The sequence below is a fragment of the Dasypus novemcinctus genome, chromosome 20 (assembly GCF_030445035.2).
Source record: "Dasypus novemcinctus isolate mDasNov1 chromosome 20, mDasNov1.1.hap2, whole genome shotgun sequence".
Lineage (NCBI taxonomy): Eukaryota > Metazoa > Chordata > Mammalia > Cingulata > Dasypodidae > Dasypus > Dasypus novemcinctus.
The window spans coordinates 45,067,165-45,084,641 of record NC_080692.1 but is presented as its reverse complement, the minus strand read 5'-3'; the positions used below and the strand labels follow the sequence as shown (position 1 = coordinate 45,084,641).

Below are 17,477 nucleotides of genomic sequence, written 5' to 3'. Positions count from 1 at the left end.
AGACTATATTAACTCACTCCATCTTCACATTTGTGTTATCTAGTATTATCCCCAAATTTAACCAATGAAATAAAGGGAGACTTATGTAAAAGAACTTGTGCAGTGTATATTGCTAGAAAGTGCAAAGCTAAGATCTTAATTTAGTCTTACCAGTTCCCAACCCCAAGCTTTTTCTGAGAATTGAAACTGGGTCCAAAGCCTAAGCAGGTAAAGAAAGAATTCGCGGCATAGAGACTAAGTTGGAGTAATCATAGAGGAAAGACGTTTGTGTGCTATGGTGAGAAATCGGGAAGGAGGGAGTTCAACAATGAGGGGGTGCTCAGTGCCACCATTCTGCAAAGAATGGAAAATGTACCTTAGATTAGCAACTAAAAGACTGAGGGAAGGAGAAACAAGATGTTAGCAGATAAGGATGGTAATAGGAAGATGGGAGTAGAGAATCTTTGAGAAGCTTGGCTTAGAAAGTAAAGAGCAAGACTGGTGGAAACAGGGCAACACAAAGTTTAGGGTGGATATCATTTGCTTGTTTTATAAGAGAGAACCACAAGCACCTGAGATGGTGGTGATGCTAGGAAAAATGAAGTAGGTGATATAAATGAGAAAGAGGATAATCAATAAAGAGTTGTAGGTATGAAGAACATAAATTTAGAGATTCACTTTGAATAAAAGTAGGGGCACATTCTTGTTGAAACAGGAGGGAAAATTGGGCACAACTGAAGGTAGATCTGAAGCTAAGCAAGGGCTAGGATCCGGGAGCAGAAACATGATATTTCACCCTTAATGGGTCTTTCTAAAATCAGAGTCAAGGCCATTTGGGGATTTGATGACTAGGATGAGAATAAAATGTAAAGAACCTGCAAACAGTCATGGGAAGATCTAATGCTGTGATATATAAATGACTTTACAACCTAATATAACCAATACAACTGTTAGGATTCCATATAGCATTTTGATTAAAACCCAAGAGTCTTTGAAGGCAAGAATGTTTATTTTTTAAAGTGACTACTTATTTTCAGTCAGACAAACACACCTCAAACTGGAACTAGCCATTACAGAACATAGGTCTGTCAGTTTATCACCTCCATCATAATTTGCATTCCTCTTGCATCTATAGTAATCATTTTTTCCTACACAATGTTATCTTGGCAGTCACTAGAAAGTATAAAGAATTTATGCTTTTATTCAATGCCATGTGCCAACCTTTCCAAATATATTTGTACTCTAGAGAAGCTGAATAGACTCTCTAGAAACTAAATTGACTACAGAAAAAGCATGATGCCAGCTTACAAAAACAGGGGTTACAGAATAGGAAAATAAGGCCGATCCTTTTAAGGTCTTACTAATTGAAAATATACTGAGACCATCACTCTAAGATAAGAGTGTATTTCTTTCTAGAGTAGTATTGTTTATCAATGGAATAAGTTCAAGAATAATCTATTAAGAAGGCTGCTCAGGAAAATCAAGTCAGGATGTAGAGGATACAAAATTCAACCATTTTTATAGTAAATATTAACCCTGAAGGTCTGTCCTGGGTCTAAATAGTTCTTTCCACTTTAGTTCACTTATAGCGAGCAGGGAGGGATGGGCTTTGGGCTTAGCTCTCAAAGGCAAAGTGGATAGTAGTTCTCAAGGTTCCTCTTTGATCCCTTACGCTGGAACTTATCTTTCTGTCTTAATGAGCTCAGAAGACCAAGTCTAGTCTGTGCGTGGTAAGGGGGAAATGGAATGGATCACTTAGAAACTTTCCAGCACTGAAGCACTGCAGTGATCTGATATCAGATTCTTCAACAGGAATGTTTTAAGCAGTAAGAAAATATTCTGTGATTTTTTTTTTGGCAATCAGCAGATCAGATAGAAGAGTCTAGCAATATGAGGATGTGTAATCTGACATGATTAGACAAGGCTCTTTAGTACCAGAACATTCATAATTGAGACAAAGAAAGAGTATTAATAATACTTTCCTAACACGGCAGTTAGCCATTTTATATTTCCTTTCTTTAATCTTAGTGTTTTTCAACAAATCATGGGATTTAATAGCATGTTTTGGCAGATTAGAGGATTTATGGCCCAGATGTTTTTTGTTCTAAAAATGGATTAGGGTGTAAAGTTTGCTGGAATCCATGGAACATGTTGAGGCAAGCCGGTCATTTTATGTGTGATTAGTGCCTTCCTTCTGCCTCACAGTCCCTCCATCTGTCACAATGCACCAATGGAGCTGCATGGATTTAGCCTCATGTCACAAGCAAGTCCCTTTTCTGGGCAATTTCATAGCACAGATTCATTTTATGCCATTTTATGCCCTAGTTAAAAGAAAGGGAGAGAGAAAGATGATAGATATCAGCTTTCCTTTAAATATCTGCTAAAAACAGTCTATTCCTATTAGTATTCTCCCCTAACATCATGCAGATCATCATAATGATATGCATCAACTACAGAAATGACCAGTGTTAAATTTAAAATGCTTAGAAATTAGTTTTGCTCCTTATACCTGTTATTCTTTCAAAGAAATAATCTAGCAGTCTTTTACTAGCTCTGGATTGTGGAGCTGCAGACAGAAGCTAGATGTTTGACCATCTTATTAAGAGTGTGAATTAAGTGTGACAATAGTTACCAGTGGCCACACTTTCTTATCAGACAATTACAGGTGCTTGGTGACATTCTGCACTTGAAATTTAGCATCTTAACCATTGTAAGTTTGTATCCGTAGCAAACCACTGCCACCTGTGGTTTATATGACCATAAATGGATTTAGGGGGAAAGATGCTCTTCTTTCAGTCAGTTAATAATGATTTATTCCTTCAGCATAAAACAAACCTGATAGTTTTATACACAATTTCTAAATTGACCTTTCTGTTACTAGGAGAGATTTCATAATTAGAGTGATAATGATCAATGCCTGGATTCTAAAGTAGCATTCAAATGTTTCTTGCATGAAAGAAATCAGATAGTTTTTATTTATGCACTACAAAATATTCAGATAATAATGTTCCTTTAAAAATTATATTTTAAACTTGTTTCCTAAGCCACATAACAAGTTATTTGGAAACAACCATATTTTGCTTAAATTTTATATTTCTCTTACAGATGTTTGCCACCATATTCAATTCATATATGACTAAGTGAATCAATCTTCACCAGTTATTCACTCATTTATTTTAGACAAATCCCATCGACAAAGTATGTTCCAAATACCAGCCTTTATCCAAAAGCGATATGATTTTTATGGTTAAAGGTTAACGTATCCATGCACTGTGTAAAGCATACTCTTTGCTCTGTCACGTTTCCAGGGTATTTAAATGACCACGATGCTGTCACCAAGGCAATCCAAGAAGCTCGGCAGATGAAGGAGCAACTTCGGCGGGAACAACAGGTGCTCGATGGCAAGGTTGCTGTCGTGAATAGTCTAGGTCTTAATAACTGCAGGACAGAAAAGGTTAGTTCATAAAATAACTGATTTTTGAAAAATAATTAAATGGCCTGAATGCATTTCCTCTTCTCTCCATCCTCAGATGACAGCTCTCCTCCCCTTTTTCTTCCTGCATCTATCCAGAAGTACTCATGGCCACCCTAATCAAAACCATCTGGAAATGGGAAGCATCGTGATTCTCTCATATCCATCTCCAAACCAATTGACAGTTATATCCCCTTTAATGCCATCAATTTGTATTAAAACGAAATGGCATTTGAAATAGCTGTGTCTGAGTGAAAGTTTGCCTTGTGGAGCTGATGCTTACCTTGTATGTGGGAATAAGCTGGATTCAAAAGTGCTGAATCTTCTTAAATCAGCATAAGCTTGGGTGATACCCATGCTCATAGTCTTAGGTATTTAGGATCCCAAGCATGTCATATGTTTCCAGGGTAAAGCGCTGTCAAATTTTAGGGCACTGCACAAGTGGAGAATTTGACTTCATCCTTAAAAAAAAACACTTTTTAAAACATTGACATCATTATTATATCTAACGTCACTGAAATTCCTGAATTTGTCTGATATATAATATCAACCTCTTTTGTCTAAACATACATTGTATTTTAATCAAAAAAATGTTTGTTGCTATTAGGGAATTCTCAGAATGAGGTGCTTCTTTTTGGTAATAATTGATTTAATTTGAATTGAAATTTTAAAATGTTACTCAATCCCCTTGTTCACAATCCTCTAAATAGCTACAGTTGATAAGAGACAAACAATAACCAACTTCTCAGCAATAATTTGAAAGTTAATTATCATGAAACGCTTATGAGTCAAACAGTATTGTCCAGAATGAGCAGATTGCCAATCTGGATAGCTTTCTCATTTCCCAGGTTTTAATATGGGATTGGACCTATAATCCCTATGAAGCTGGTAATCTGCATGGTGAAGGAGAAATGCAAAGGTGATCCTGGCACTACTGTACTTTTTCTCGGGTCCTAAATGGGGATGGGGAATTGGTTAATTCTGTCTGTCTCGGGAGGGGAGAGAAAAGCCTGGGTGGGTGAACTTCCCTTGCAGTCTCTCAAACTAAGAAGAGCAGCCTTGGTGCAAGAAGAGCAGAAAACTGTCTAGCAAGCCTGGAAAGGAGGGGGAAAGCCAAGTGACAGCTCTAAGAAGGAATGATAGCAAGCATAAAGGGATTTATATTCAAATATTTAAACATTCTTGAAAGGATGCTTGAACAGAAATTCCTTTTCTCTGCTCCCCATGTAGAAATGAGTTTAACACTCAGCCAGATGCTAATGCAAAGTGACTCAAGCTATTCCTCGCAAGCATAGCTAAATTGCCGTTATTTGTTAAGCACATTGAATTCAGCTGTGGATACAGCAGTTGGTTGCATTCAGTAAGCATCTGTACCTTTTTTTTTTCTAATCCTCCAAAGCACAGACAACTCTACCTATCTCCCCCCTCTCCTCCCTTGTGCTGGCTGGGAATTGTCAAGTGACAACCGACCAAATCCTTTCGGACAGGGAACCATCACCCTGGGCTCTATATACTCGCAACACAGGCCTTGTGGTTAGATCAGGGAGCCCATTAAAAGCACTTTGATGGTATGGAAATTCATCTTCATGAAGCTTCTAGGCCCCCAAGCAGCATACTGTTTAGCTGTGGTTACAGATCAGTCATTCACGTCAGAGGGCTCTAATTGTGCTGACGGCTTGTAAGGCAGTGGAAGTACATCAACTAATCCGGGGCCCTCCACCATGGCACTGAGTTAATCTTCTCTAATACAGATCAGCTGTTGTTCTAACACATGACTTTATGCCGGCTCCAGGGCCTCGGCACAGCCTTTGGATTAAGTAAGAGGAGTGGAATCATCTGCATTCACTTTAGTCCATACTTGTCCATTGCTGCGAACTTTATTTCCACTTCTCGCTCCGCCTCCCCAGTTCCTCTGATTAGCACCTCCTATTTAGGTTGCAGGAGCGAGCATTGCCTTTGTTGAAAGTTACTACTTTGAATTTGCATTTCCTTTCTCTTTTGTAGAACTATTCCAGCTTTTTAAAGGTTACCTTTGAAGTTATACTTGGCAAAATCTGTTGGTAAATTAAGATGCCTTCATTCTCAAGGCGGTTAGCCTTCCCAAATCTCTTCACCATGCCAATGTACTTGAGTTTTATCTTCAATTACAATCTTATGTTTTAGAGCGATTTAAGTAAAAATCTTAATGTATGAAAATGAAGCAGTTTCATCATTGTAATAGTGTGAAAGTCTCTTGTAATGTGTAAGTAACCCTTCTCAGGAGAAGGATCTGAATTCATTTATCTCTGACACCTATAAATGAAATTGAAATGGTGGAAGTTCTCTTTGAAAGAGGTATTACTGTGATCGCCTTTCCTATTGATTTAGCTGGGGTATTGCTTCTACAGTATTAATGATGGATCTATGTGAAATTCATGGGAATGACATAGTCAAATTTATATCTTCCAATTAGTAGCTCATTGAATGTTATCATCTCTTATGTATTAGGGGGCTGTGCTGTGTACTGTGCTTGTTTTGAGCAAAAAATTATGGTTTGTAGCATATTTAAACTAATATGTGAATCATTGCATATTTATGCACCATGAGCCCGTCTATTGGAATTGTATTGCTTAGCACATCAGGTCATATCAGTTATATACCTGAGTTGACTGATGAGGGTGCTTGTTCTTCCATAAAAGGCAACATCACTATGCCTATTCTAACATTGTTTTCCTAATACCTGCCTCTTTAATAGATTTTTTATAATCATCCAATTTTAACATGGCTATCTCATAGGTAGGTCAGTAATTGGTTTGAAATTTTGCTTTACAATTTTTAATGAGATACATAGCAACATGTATGATAAATTCCTCTTGCATTTTCCATTTTCATCTTTTCATATAATTTGAATCATAAAGGAAGAACATTTTTCTGTTCCTAACGCAATACTCCTAACTCCCTAAATCCAGAGAGTATACGAAATATAAGAAGGGACAGAGAGAAAGGAGAAAGAAAGACAAGACTGAAAGGTATTGGGAGAAAAGAAATGAAATGCAACCCTGATGCTTTACATCCAACTGAAAGGTGCCATCAGGATCCCAGGTCCAGATTACCAGAGTCCTGTCTTGGAGGCAATACGTGCTGAAAGTACAACAGCCTTGTACACAGCAAGTGTGTCCACATTTCAGATAGCCGATACAGTTGTCCCAGCTAAAAGGTCTCCATTCTGAAAAGCTGTATTTGGACAGTGAAACAATTAGAGGTGTGAAGATAGGGAAAGTTGTTTTTCAGTGATACATACAAAACATGCAATGAAAGTCAATTTTACTGAAACACATTTTAATTGAGACTTCTGAAAGATTTCTCATTTCTGTACTTTTCTTGGAAGTGTTTCAACATACCCAAGAACTGTGTGTGTCAGGTTTCTTGGAAACTCTGGGACACAGTGTTATTTATAATTGTCATCTCTGGTTAATTATAGTCTGATTGTATATTCAAATAATTTTATCTCTACCGCATAGCTCTGTGGCAGAGTAGTCTTATGGATGAATAAGTAAGCTTCTCTGGTGGGAAGAATCAGAAAGAAGATCCCCAGGCCTCTGTTTTGTTAAAAAAAAAAAAAAAAAAGACCTACTTTGCTTTTTTAACACCCTCATGGCACAGTTTTGACCATTCAATTAAGTCACTGCATATTCAAGTTCTTGACCTTGTGCTTGAACACATACCTTATAATGAAAACTTCAGTCTGTGCCCAGTCCCACCAGGTGGCAATAATACAATAAATGCCCAATGCACTCAGTAGGCATGAGGAATACACCAGATACCCCAGCTTATTTCCCTCGCCCCAAATGCGATTATTCTTTGAAGACTGGCTGTAGTATGTTACAAATGTATTTTGCTGCATGTTATCAAGAACTGTAAATATGGTAGTTTAATAAATAGTGATTAATTTTTCTCACCTAATGAAATTCAGGATTAGGAGCTTGGCAGCATTAGTTCATCAGCATAATGAAATTAGCCTGGAAATCTCTGAGCTTCTCTTGGGTTTTCTCTTAGGTTCACAACGTGGCTGTTGTACCATAACTGTTGTACCATAACTATGAAGGCAGGCATATTAGGAAGGAAAAGTGGTTTTCTCTTTGCTAAGTTCAGTCTTCTTGTTCACGTGGAGATGTTTCCCTCAGACAGATTTCCACCAACATCTCCTTAGCTAGAACTGGCTCATATGCCAACCCTTAAAACAATGACTGGCCATAGGAAAATTGGTTGTGTTAAGCTGTTCATGAATTATTTTCTGGAATTAAATTAGAGACCTTATCCTACCGTGCTTGAAATCAAGGGATATCTTGAGGTCAAAGGGGAAGAAAAGAAGGGCCAGAATAGCTAATGAGTAGGAAAAAGCCATTGTTAGCCACAGTTTCATTATAAAAATATCAAAGTTCTTAAATATTTCTATCATAAAAGTGATTTGTTTTGCTTGTTCTATCTATCCATCTCTCTATCTGCCTCTCTCTCTATCTTCTGTCTGTCTATCTGTTCTATTTGCCTGTCTATCCTACTTTTGCCTGTCTATCCTACTTTTGCCTGTCTATCCTACTTTTGCCTGTCTGCTTTAGCTGTCAAGAGCATTGAACCATATCTGGCGTGCATCAAGAAGGAAATTATGTATAAGCATGTGAATATGAAAACATGTTTGATGACAACTTAAATGCATGTTCACACACATGCTTTGTACATGTTAAAGTCAACTTCTGTGTTCCTTTTCTTATATAAACCTGATATCAATCACAAAAACAAACATGCAAGTCTATGCATACATTTTTAAGGTAGAGAACTTACTCTCCAAATAAATTGAATATGTACAGTGTACCTTGGATCAGAACACATACACATGCTATGAATTTATTTATAACTGCAAAGAAGAGCTGGGGAAAACATCTTACTTTTCCTTCTAAGGTTCAGTGGAAACTCTTAGAAAATTTCTACAGAATAAGGAATGGTCTATCATAACATATTCGGGGAATAAACATGTATATTTTTAGTAATAATTTACTCCATAATAACACCAATTTCTCTTTTGGCTTATTGTCAGTGACATTCATAAGAAGCCCTACCACAGACAATTCAGGCTGATTTCTAAACCAAGGTGAATGTTATTACTCTAGTACTTGGAAATTCTTCCATTTCAATCTCCTCTTTTCTGCTACTGTCAACTCCTTTCTTTCCCTTTAACAGAGTGTCGAACATGAAATGACAGTGACCAATGTTGACTTAATGTGGATGTTTAATAATAAAAAAAGTATGTCAGTCCCAGCCTTAGTTAAAAATGGCACTAAGTGTATCTGGTGGCAGTCCTGTAATAATTTTACATCCATCATTTTCTCATGATGCTTCACTGGCCTTCTGATGGATGGGCCCAGCAGTGTTAACTCTTCAGAAACGGACACAGTGAATCTAGTTCAGCCTTATCTAACATGTGCTCCCTCCCTTAGAGAAGGAGAATTACAGGTTTTGCTCTGAATAAGGGAGTAAGAAAAAACGTAAGCCTCTGCATTCTTTGGAAGATACTACCATTAATGATTTGTTGATGGCTTTTGTAGATGTTGCCATTAGCTAAAACAAATCAGAGAAGTCAAATTAGAAACAAGATATTTCAATGGTCCAGCCTTAAGAGGAAGGTCGGCAGGTCAGGTAAATGCTTCAGGAGGAAATGAGAAAGGTCATTGCCACAGTGTGACAAAAGCTGGAGCAGAGGTAGGTGTCTGTGTCTGTACAAAATATATTCCCAATCTTTAAAATCCACCATTATAATTTACCTATAAGTAAATTAAAATAACACCAGTGATTAATATTTTCTCTATAAATGTGAGTATATAATGTGTTTTAATCTCTACATTTACATATAATTATTTGTTTGCTGACCTTAATTAAAAGATACACAGAATTCAGAGTGCCGTTTTTTACTTTTTATTAATGGAGTAGCTGTACTCTGAAAATTTCTAGAAAATGGATAGGGAACTGATTTCTAGGCAACCAGTCTCAGAAAATCTAGACCAGCTTTTTGTGTGCAAGTTGGCATTTGATCCTTAGGTTTTCTTTTCTGTTGTTTTTCATTCATAAAACCTTCTTAATTCTGAGTGTCTTAGCTAGGGAACACTACTTATGGGACAGGAGGGGAGAGCAAAACCCCTCAGTGAATATTATCAGCACAGAGCAGCCCATTTGCAAAAGACCATGACAAAAAGGCAAATAGGTATTATGTCATCACCTATCCATCACTCTGTATGTCAGCCTTTCAATAATTCCAATCGACATTCTCGACAGGCTGGTGCAAGTTAAAGGGGCTGGTTGTTTCTAGAAATTGAGTATAGGCTGTCTACAGCCTTTTGTTCCAGACGGTTTTCTTCTGAGTCCTTTCATTTCTTTCTTTTTCTTTCTCCTCTTTTTGGGGGTATTTAATTGAAATACATGCCGAGTTTGCAGACTGCAAAGATCAGAGCTGTTTTCGTCCAGCAGCGGTAACTATGCATTAAACATTTTGATTTGTTTGAGCTTGAAGTTTAGTCCTTTTTTGCCATTTGCTTCATGGAGTTTGTGTATATTTACAGCCTCTGCATTTAATGGCCACATGCCTTATTTTCACAGATGGCCAGTGGAAGACTTTTTCTTTTTCTTAGTATAGCCCGCTTTCAGTTTTGCTACATTTGTCACAGTGCCACTACTTGCAGCTAGCAAGTGCCCACGCTTGGTGGGGAGCAATTATGGTGTGAGTTTTTAAGGAGCTTTTTAAAGGTTTTTTTTTTCCCAGTAAACTTTTTATGGTTTAATTTTTCAAGTCTTGAAAAGCTGTGCATGTTTTCAAACAGAGAGTCTTGTGTTCTTTACATCATTCTGGTAGAGAGGTTAGTGCAGGATGGTCCAATAAAATGAGACACATAGGGCATGCCAGATTTGGCTTTTACTTAGACACCCACAGGTCCCTCTGATGATTGAAATTGTCTGTTTGTTTAAGGATAAGAAAATATGCTCACAATTGTAGATTCATGAAAAAAGCAAGTTTCAAAACACTATACAGATAATGACCCAGATGTTTTTTAAACTTACGTTTCCACAGGTGCATAGAAAAAAGACTGGAAGGATATACAACAAAATTTAAACAATATTTATGTCAAGAAGATAGGGTTGTAATTTTATAAAGGTATCCCCCCATTTCTCAATTTCTGAATTTTCTATAACATTTTTTTAACCAAAATGTTATTTTTTAAACCTGACCTATCAAGGGCTTTCCTTCCCTTCTCTTGATCCCTTTGTACTCCACAAGATCAGTATTTCTGCCTCCAAGGCTATACACATTGAGGCACTGAAATAGCTCAATGGAAATTTGTTTTTCAATCACCCTCATAATAGATGTGTTATAGTCAATGTTGTGTTTATTTGCAGGCTATTTTACCATCATGGCTTTAAAATTATGAGGAAAATATTCTGAACTTTAGCATTTAATTCAGAGGATCTCATGGAAAAATTCAAATCTCATCTTTTCTCCTCTTCCATAAGTGAGAAAGACTTGTGTATTTTGGTGAATCATAAGAATAGTAATGGCTGTTGATACTTATTTTGTGCTTTACAATTTTTGAAGTGCTTTCACACATATTTCAATATCACCCTATTAAGTAGAACAGTACTTTATATTTTTAGAAATAAAAAACCTTAAGATTTGAGATTAGGGGACTTGTTCACATGGTAGATCAGTTTTTGAACCTAGGTTTTCTGGCTCAAAGTCTAGGCTCTTTATTGCTGAATCTATTCCAGGATTTCAAGAAAGTAGCCCAGGTCCTGCTGGATTGGCTTGTGCTCCAGCACTGATCATCTCTACTCTTCAATATGCTTTGAGGCTTTGTCACCAAACTTATTTAAACAAATAGCATCTCCCCAATATGTATATGTTTTTCCCCAATTCTTTGTTTCTCCTGTGCCTGATCCCTTCCTAGCTCTCCCTTTCACCAGCTCCTTCACTAAAGGATGTTAGGAAACCAAGAGGAATGTGTTCAGCCACTATTTATTTTGCTTCCTTGTAGCAGCTCTGATAAAATGCAATGATGTTTTGACTATTAATTTAAAAAAGATTTTAAATATCTATTCTACTCTGTTTTTCCCACCCTTCCACTAAAACTACCATGGATAATTGAAAAGTGAACTATACTCCTGAGGTGCCTCATTCTATTTTTCAAACCCAGCATTTCTGAACAAAGTGATAACTCTTTAAAAGAGTCCAATTATATTTATTTCACTGAGGTAACTGCTGGTTCTTGATGCTACATTTGTAAGAATGCTAACAGTTTTATAATTTTATTCCATGAAAAGAAAAAAATTAAAGAGAAAATTCCATACATCTCTGCTGCTCAGGAAATCAGTTGCCCATTTTTTATGGAACCGTTACCATCAAACAACATTTTTGTTGGTGGTGACATCCGTACAGCCCTCCCACCCACCAAATATCCTGTGCAGGTTGTGCATTCTATATCGTCTTCAGTTATTCTCACATTAACCCTTCTGCCTTGCCTCAGTGTCCTCTGCCAGTATGTGTGTGCGCCTTTATTTGAAATAACAGCAAAGTCATTGTTTCAGCTTTGGTTGAATCCTGACCACAGTTGCACACATCTGCTATCTCAGGTCTTAGTCTTATCTCTCTTGTGTTCCTGTCTTCCACACTCACACTGATAAGTACCACTAAGACAGATAAGAGACGCCATTTTACCATGGCAGTAATGCCTGTGTATTTTCCTTGTGAGTGATTTGTTTTCTACAGATTCCTTTCAGAAGTTTTTCTGGACATTATGTACCCAGGTCTCAATGACTTCTCTACCACGCTGCGCCCCTCCCCCACCAGCCCCAAGACAGTGTTTTCCTGTTTGGGACATTAAATTAATAATGTTAAATTTGAATATAAACTGCGTCTTTCACAAAGTACCTGAACCTGTGAGTCTGGTTATTTTGCACAATCTCGTCACAAAATGTATCTCATTAAACATATATTTTTCTTTTTCATATTTTGAATTATCTTCCTTAAATTTAAGAAAATGATTTTGGAATTCTCAGTCATAAATGGAGTGACTTAAGTATTGAGGCTTATCAGCTAATATTGTTTGTGGAAATTATCATTTGTAGGATAGAGGGAAAATGTAGTTTTATTTATAGTTTTGCTTAAGAAGTCCAGTCAAATAAGACATGAAAATCATAGAATTGCAGGTTTGAAAGAAAGTGAAAGGGTCTTTAACTTGTCATTTGTTATTGCATTGCCTCTTCAATATCTCAGGCAGGTGGTCATATGGCCAATACTTGAAAACCTCCAGAGAGGAGAATTTCTTCTATCCTGAGGCAGCCATTCAAGGGATAGACAACTCTATGAGATAACTCTTTCTTCCTGGTTCAGTAGCGATCACCTGACAACATCCAACCATTGGTCAGTATTCTCTCTCTTGACTATAAATGGCCAGATTATATCTCTTATTCACAAATTACAAGTATTGGTTATTTTCCCACCCACTCAAATTTCTTTTTCTCCATCCTGCCAACAAGCAGCATAATCGAAATCATTATCACCACGGTTTCCTAGCCTGCATTCTAGTTCCTATAGAAAAAGAAAATGAGATCCTTATAACATTATTTTTCTTAGTGAATCCATACTGGCTTCTTGTCACCATATCCTCTTTACAAATGTTTATAACAGTCAGTTCTATCTTTTCTTGAATTTAGATTAATTGCTCAGGTCATTGTTCATCGTATTTTTCTCTTTATTCATGAAAATCAAAATGAGTTTTCTATCATAAACTTTCCAGTATTTCTCCTGCCTTAAAATAGATTATTTAAAAACTCATCAATAGAGTTTTGTCCGTTTCATCCATAAGTCATTTACTATCTTAGAAAGTTATTCACCTGGACCAAGATACTTGAACTCAGTGAAGCCATGTTTTGCCTCCTAAACCATCCCATCAGTCTTCAACTTTACAACTCTTACAACCAAAACTTGATTTGCCAGTACATTTCAATTTGATCAGATTGCTTGAGTGAAACTAAGTTCCTAAAACGTTTAGCCACAATTACTCTTCAGCAAATCTTATTTTGTTTCATCATTCTTATTTTCCAACAGTTTTCTAAGAAACTTTTCATGAAGATGAAAACCAACTTTCATAAAAGGGTATTAAATTGTGGAGCAAAATGATGGACTCTATTTCATGATTTTCTCCACTGTGGGAAACTCTGAATTTAGTGAGGGAAAAAATCAGGATTCATTAGGGCTAATTTTATGAATGAGAAGACATGTAGATCTTTCTAACTCCTTAGCACATATATTCCTATGATTTTCTCATGGAAGAAAATGAAAGGGAAAATATTCTTAAAGGATACCTTCCCAGAGTGCCCAGTGTCTGGGGATATCCTAATGGATAAATTAGTGAATGATTTCTTCAACTTGCTTTTTTGTTGGTATTAGAGGGGGAGGTGTGTGAGTGTAGGTATCGATGTGTGATTTGTGTGTAATGAGAAATCCTTTTCTCATGTTGGTAATGGTAGAGTATATGAGAAGGTGGTTATTTTCTAGAAAATGGAGGTTTCATATAACCAAGATTGAAACCAAGAGGTTGAGGGGGTGGATACAGGCATTGTTTCTTTATATTTTACTTAAGTTGATGAAAAGAAATCTCCAACTGGTAAATCATTATGACGTAAATAATCTTTCATCTTTGGTGGTCTGTGAGGTTCACATATTTGGAGGGTTAAAATCAATTTTCTTCCTTTCTTCTTCCTGTGCCATTAGTATAGGAGGAGACAATAAAAAAGTGCAGCCAGAAGGGGTTTAACTGTTACTGAGTCAACAGTTGACAGCCTCACTCTATTCTGTCATTTCATGCATGTGCTTTTTATGAGTTTTATAGCTTTGTGAGCTTTATTTCAGGGACATCCATTATGATAGCTGATCCACAGCCCATCTCTCTCTTCTGTGTATATGTGTGGGGAGAGGTGAGAGAAGCTCATCACTAAGACAAATCCCAATTTCAGGGAGTAATAGAGGAACCATCTACTCATACACTGTTTAATTTACGGATAGGTAACTAAGGAAATATCTTCCTACTCTCACATATAGTTTTTGGATGTTCTTTTGTTTTTCCTGCTCTTTGAAATATCAACATGAGATGTCCAGTTCAGTTTGCAAACAGTGAATTTCCAGGACTTTTTTTTCTTAAGTGAAGTGACAGACAAGGGAAAGTTTCAATTTAAATATGTACTTACTAGACTAGGTCATTAAAATATAACTCATGCCTGAGAATAAAATGGGAAAAAATAATTAAAATGATTCCATGCATTGCAGTATGGAGAAAAGAAAAACTCTGTTTTTAGAGTTGTAAGCAAAATTCCCTTTTTAAATAAATATTTGTCAAATATCTTGATTTTATGGGATAGGAATCATAACCATCATAGGGTACTTAATACTTACATTGAAGTAACTATTGTTGTAATTCATATGTTAGGAAGAAGCTTTATTTTTGCAATTTTCACCTATGGCCTTTTCCCTTCTCATTTTAAAACCGTATCTTTCTTAATTTTTCAAAGTAATGAGAATCATATTTTTAAACTCATTTTACAGATTAGGATTCTGGAACTTGGGGAAGTGAATTGATTTCTCTAAGAAATAACATGGTAATATGTATGGCAGAATTTGGTAGAAGCAATGTTCCAGATGCCACAATCCGTTATTTTCTAACTTCAACTCTATCCTCACCCTATTAATCCATGAATGGCCTTTCGTCATTCAGAATCGTTGTGGCTTAGGATGCACAAATCTATTCTGAACACTTGTAATCGACTAATTGCCCACATCTTTTTAGATACCTTAGCTCTCTTGTTGATCCCCTCCATAGTCTGGCGTCATGTACAAACATAACTCACATGCTCATCTCCATTAAGCAAGTCAGTGGATAAACCACAAAGCCCAGGAGCAGCTGCCAGAGTCCCTAAGTGAACATGAATACATTAATAATAATTCTTTGGATGTTGAGTGTTAGAGTTATTCATTTGGTCCCAAGTAACTATGTGGTCTAAAACTTATTTTTATTTGTAGCTCACATACAATTCATTTGGAGTTTTGTTCAATTCACAATAACATCAAAAAATTTTCAAGAAGAACGGATTTAACCTAATGTTTCCGTTTAATCTTAGCAAACCTGCAATTTGAGGAATGATATGATTAGCCAGATAGGACACATCTTTCCAAAGGAAATCTGGTTGTTATCCAATTGCTACTTTTTTTCAAAGGGGAAGTACACAGTTCTTCTGGTTTTGCCCTTAATTATAAATTCTCAAGACTCTAATTTAGGCAATTTTGTAGTAAAAAATCTTCCTGTGTCCTCCACTTACAGTAAAGATTACTCAGAGCAATCTAGAATATTGGCAGATAATTTTGGTAAATGTTTTCTTTTCTTTTGCCTTTTGCTTTTTTTTTTTTTTTCCTTATAAAAAGAACGTAAGAGAGAGATCAATGAATCTCTTCATTTTCAGATCAACATTCAGATAGGAGTAAGAGGTCAATGCAATATAAATGCTACATTTATGTTCCAGAAAACCAATCTTAAAATGGGAGTGTGGGGATGGAGAAGGGGGATTGTGTGCCATTTTTCTGTACAAATTCCTGACTTATTGGGTTTTAATTAGAGCCGGTTGGAGATAAACCTAAAAGGTTGCTAAAAATTGTCACCCATACCCATCAACTTTTATTTGTTTCCCCAAACTCTCATTTTCTCCATTTTTAACCTTGTCCCATTTACCCCCTTCCAATATGAAATCTACTGCCCTTATGTTGTTTCAGCTGCCTCTATTTAGAAAGGATTAGCCTAATTATAAGAATTTTGAGAATCAAAATATTACCTTTCCCAGTAATATTTGCTCATTTGACAAAACACTTTTGGAGAGGGCAATATTTAACCCAGGGAACAGAATGCCAAATGGTTGAAGTTTAACAAAAATAGTACATAGGGGGACAGGCACGTTCCAGGGTACTGGAACGGTAGAGCTGGTAGAGCTGGAAAAAATCTGCCCAGAGTCCTGGCATTTGTGCTTTCTAGCATTTGGCTGATTCTTTCTCCTCCTATTGACTTGAGTAGTTTGAATTAAAACCTTTGAGAATTATTCTTATATTCAAGTCATCTCTCTTAGAGTTCAGTATATTATAAGACTCCTATCCACATATAAATTTATATCTGCTTCTATACATAAGAACTATATGTAGACTTTAAATATAGGATCAGTTCTCACAGGGAATTTAATGGCCCCACTTGGTTTATTATTATCACCCCTTACATCAATTTCTTGGTTTCTTGATTTATTGTCAGCTAGTATTTCTAAAATGTGACATTATTATTTTGATTTACATAATACTGTACTATTTTAATTCTAGGTCTAAGGTATGTTTTCTGATTCCTCCAGTCACTGCTCTTTTTCCTGTTTACATGACTGAGAGTTAGCTCAGATGACTTATATAAATTGTCACCCAATAAAACACAGCTTACTAAGTTGACTTTCACCATCTCCCAGGGACATCCTTTTGAGAAATAACCTAAGTTCCATTTTTTTTTTTGTAACTTTTTGAAGCATTTTCTTATACTGTGTAATTTAGAGGTGAATGATTAGAGGTTACCTATTGTCAAAACTGATTATGACTTTCCTGCTCATCATTTGCCAATTTTAGCCTCTTAGTAAGATGACATAAGATCCATAGAGCTCAACTGAGAACTTTAGAGTTCATTTAACTTTTCATTCTTTTTCCACCCTAATTGCCCTCATTTTGCTTTTCCTTCCTGAAATCCTTTACTTTAGAAGAGAAAACAAACTCTCTGGAAAATATGTAATTCTATTGCCCTATACACTGTTAAATCCAGGCCCAAGAGAAAATCCATACCCAGTAGATTCCCCATAGATAGTACAGTAAAGTCTTCATTGACCAAGGAAATATCACATCATGTTCATGGAATGTGTATGTGTTTTTTAATACAGCTGC

General features: G+C 36.3%; 1 protein-coding gene across 7 annotated transcripts in view; it reads left to right on the top strand.

Moving 5' to 3' along the window:
* SOX5 (SRY-box transcription factor 5) overlaps window positions 1-17,477 on the top strand; it is a 474,102-nt gene that overhangs the window by 438,352 nt on the left and 18,273 nt on the right. For all 7 annotated transcript variants that reach the window (XM_058282906.2, XM_058282908.1, XM_058282904.1 and 4 more), the window contains one exon: window positions 3,288-3,433. In XM_058282906.2, coding sequence (XP_058138889.1) covers window positions 3,288-3,433 — 146 coding nt within the window. The remainder of the gene's footprint in view (window positions 1-3,287; window positions 3,434-17,477) is intronic.